Source organism: Halyomorpha halys, unplaced genomic scaffold (assembly GCF_000696795.3).
Source record: "Halyomorpha halys isolate HHAL.00 unplaced genomic scaffold, Hhal_1.1 Scaffold835.1, whole genome shotgun sequence".
NCBI lineage: Eukaryota > Metazoa > Arthropoda > Insecta > Hemiptera > Pentatomidae > Halyomorpha > Halyomorpha halys.
In genome coordinates, this window is record NW_027109576.1 from 372,948 (window position 1) to 376,704 (window position 3,757).

Consider the following 3,757-nt stretch of genomic DNA (forward strand, 5'->3'; position numbering starts at 1 on the left):
TCTTCGCCTATAGTAATTTAAGTAATTAACAAATATTAGCTTTTAAGATTTAAATCCTTGGTCCTATCCTTTATACAGTTTTTACAGCTGACATCTATATATATTAATTAGTTGACATTTTCCTCAATAACTGAATTTTTATTATTATCATTTAATAGGAGGAAGAGGTTTGAGTATGCAGTCTACATTTGTAACTTTAATCATCCTGGAGAAGAATTCGAAACCTTTGATCCGGAATTCTTCCACGACATGCTCGAAGTAAGTATGGATTTTTAATTGTCAATATCAAATATGTATCATATATTATATTAGTTTTTTTAATTTTGACAGAATGTTTTTGGAATCGAAACATGCACAGAACAAGTTCTCAAACTGAAATGGAACTCGATCACTGTGGAAACACCATGTCAATACTTGCAACCTATAGTGACAGTCCAAGGGGCCTGTCTGAGCTTTAATATGGTCCCATATGCTTACATATTTAGGAATCCTACAACCCTGTAAGATTGTCATATAAAAATATTATTAAGTATAATATAATATATAAAGTATAAAGAGAAGAAATTGCATAGATATTACTTATTCTGTGCTCGTAGATATAACTCTTGGAAGAAGATAGTTGGCCATATGAAGTAGATTGTAGGAAGTTAGTCCGGGTGGTGGTCAATAAAGGTATCAAAATTGTAAAAAGAAAACTATTTATTGTTGACCAACATTTCGCGCCACGTTACAGGGCTTCGTCAGAGCTAAATGGAAAACAAGACACAAACATTGTAAGGATTGACAGAACATTAAAAATAAAAACATTTCAAAACAATTGTTTTGTTTATTAAATGTATAAAAGAAATAATAATAATAATACTATAAGTATACATGTAGGTTGACTGGAAACTAGTTACTAATAAATACAACCATGAGTGATAGAATTCCAAGTGCAGATCTAGACTAATAAATTGTAGAAAAATACTCGTTAGAGCTAGTTATAAATATGGTAAAGAGGTAAATGTAAAAGTTAAAACAGATAAGTGAGGTAAATATGACATAGGTGAGCTATAGTAATATATAAAAGGGAGATATTAAGAAAATTAATAAAAATAACAATTAAATAAAGGGGGTAGTACCTATCAGATTGAAACAAAAATGATAACTGAGGAGGTTGAGAAACGGAAAGAAAGACAGGTAGAAAAAAATAAAATAGTTTTCTTCTACTATTTTTGTCGATGTAAATCATTTCAATGACCCCTAGTTTTTCATTTATTACTTTTTAAAACCTTAAATATGGATATTTAATTTAAATACAACCATTAAAATTAAATATCATTCTTCATTTATAATTATTGAACCCTGAACAAATTAAAAATTGTATCTGTTTTCTGACTTTTGGGGAGAGCGTTGTAGCTTGGTGACAAAGGCGCTGTGCAATCTCCCAGCTCTGGTTTGAATCCGTTAGTAGTAGATACTTATTTATTTTGTGGTTATTAAAATAACCATTAAAATTAAATATTCTTTTTTTTTTTTTTTTAATTTTGAACCCTTCTTTTGACAAATTAAAAAGCTATCAATTTTACTTATTTTCGAACTTTTTTAGGGAGCGGTATAGCTTAGCGACAAAGGCATTGTACCACTATCTACTGAGCCAGGTTCAAAGTCGGCTTTGACAGATAATTATTTATTCTATTAAATCAGCTATGACTCAACCCTATGGGTTCAGGAGTCCACCTTGGGCATACCCAGTTTCTTTAATGCAGTACCCTTAATTAAGCTAGTGGTTGAAATTGATCTTCAACAAATCACCTACTTGCATAACCATCGTTCAAGAAACAGTACTTCCTTACAAAGTACTGAACCCCTGACCCTTCATGGGTTGTAGTGGCAGGCTTTTTTGAGTTAAATATCTCAATCATTAAAATGTTTAAAGTAAATATTTCTACGATTTTATTACATATTAATGTAATAAAAAGAGAGAGAAATACAGTTTATTAATAATGTTGTGCTGCCCAAGTCCATTGGGTTGCCTCAAACACAGCATACTTATGACTAGTGAAGCACCATTGTTTTTTGTATTCCTATTAATATAAATGGCCACAGCATAATTATTTTTATATTGTCGCATTATAAAAATGTCTACATTATGTACAAAAGGTATACATGATCTATTTTTTCCTTTTTATTATTAATTATTTCTCCCTTACACATTTTTTTTATCCTCTTATCGTTCTTTAAATTTGTTTATTTTTTCTTTATTACAATTATAAACATTTTCTCTCTTTTTTCTATCACACATAAAATTATACTTTTTTTTTTAAATAATTTAATTATTGTTATTTACAACTGTATAAAAATATATACAAAAAGTAAATTTGCTGTTAGTCATAAAATGACATGATGCAAACATGTGGAGAATCTACCCAATGATAGAACTCCAATAACATTTCTAAAGGAGAAGATCTCGAGGCCGTATTCTTTTCAGACGCCTATGAGAATTATTAGGTAATGAAAAAGAAGCCAGGTTAGAAACGAGTTGGTTTGGATGGTTGGGAAGTTTATCATGGAACTATTGTTATCTGGTCCTGACCAAATCGGCAACATATGGGACATTGAAGTCCTGATAAATGACTTGATTTGTGACAAAGTAAGGAGCACTAAGGATTTTACGAAGGATTTTGGACTGTAAGGATTGAATTCGGGAGGAATTTTATGGTTCAGTGGAGCTCGATAGCTCAACTCCGTCCTGATACACGGAGTTTTATATATTTTTATACAGTTCTAAATAACAATAACCAAATTATTAAAAAATTTTGTTTTCTTTCTTTCTTATAACATTGTAAATCGTTAGGGTTGTCTTATATACAAGACTATACCCTCTCCCCTAATCATTTGTTAAACTAAAAAAAAGTTACTGTTATATCAACCATGTAAGGCCCACCTTACATACATAAGACAATATTTACATCTAACTTGTATTTTAACCTAATTTTACATATTATGTCACATTTAGAATCTGCAGCTCGAAAACATAAAAATTAAATAATTTTCACTAATTAGTGATGAAAGTCCTTTTAGTGGAGCCCCTAAGCTCAACTCCGTATGTCCAGATAGGCGTTATAATAGTCATTTATAGCAGTCTTTTCTAATGGATTGGAAGTTTAGACCGTTTGTCTAGTAAATGTTGTAATAGTCGAAATCGACGAGCAGTTTCCTGTCTTTTCAGTCTTGTATGAGGATTCAGTCGTGTCATTCAGTCAGTCATGTCAGTCGTTTGTCCAGATGTTGTAAGTAACGGATCTGTTCAACAGGAATAAGTGGGTTATTAGTAAAAGATACTGTGGGGCAAGACAAAGAAGATTAATCTTAATTCAAAAATATAAAAATTATATAAACATTTAATTATAGTAAAAAATATGAATAAAAAATACATACATGGTCGTCCCCAGTTAAAATAACATAAATAAGTATATCGAATCAAAAATAATAAATATAAAATTGTATAAGTACATAAATATATTTATGTACTTATTTTAACATTTTTACGCGTGGAAATCTCATCCATAGATTTTAACACATTTATTACATTTTTAGTAAGGAGGACCTCAAAACATGACTGTCACGAGACTATATCGCACATAGCCGTTTTTTTTACTTTTTTAAAATTAGAATTCAAATCTTCGCCTATAGTAATTTAAGTAATTAACAAATATTAGCTTTTAAGATTTAAATCCTTGGTCCTATCCTTTATACAGTTTTTACAGCTGACATC

The 3,757-nt window shown here is 30.0% G+C and overlaps 1 protein-coding gene across 1 annotated transcript in view; it reads left to right on the forward strand.

The window, feature by feature from the left end:
- The window catches only part of LOC106686537 (pickpocket protein 28), a 48,040-nt gene that overhangs the window by 22,511 nt on the left and 21,772 nt on the right, over positions 1 to 3,757 (forward strand). Inside the window, exons 3-4 of the mRNA XM_067047763.1 lie at positions 159 to 258; positions 331 to 500. Of these exons, the coding sequence (XP_066903864.1) occupies positions 159 to 258; positions 331 to 500 (270 nt within the window). The remainder of the gene's footprint in view (positions 1 to 158; positions 259 to 330; positions 501 to 3,757) is intronic.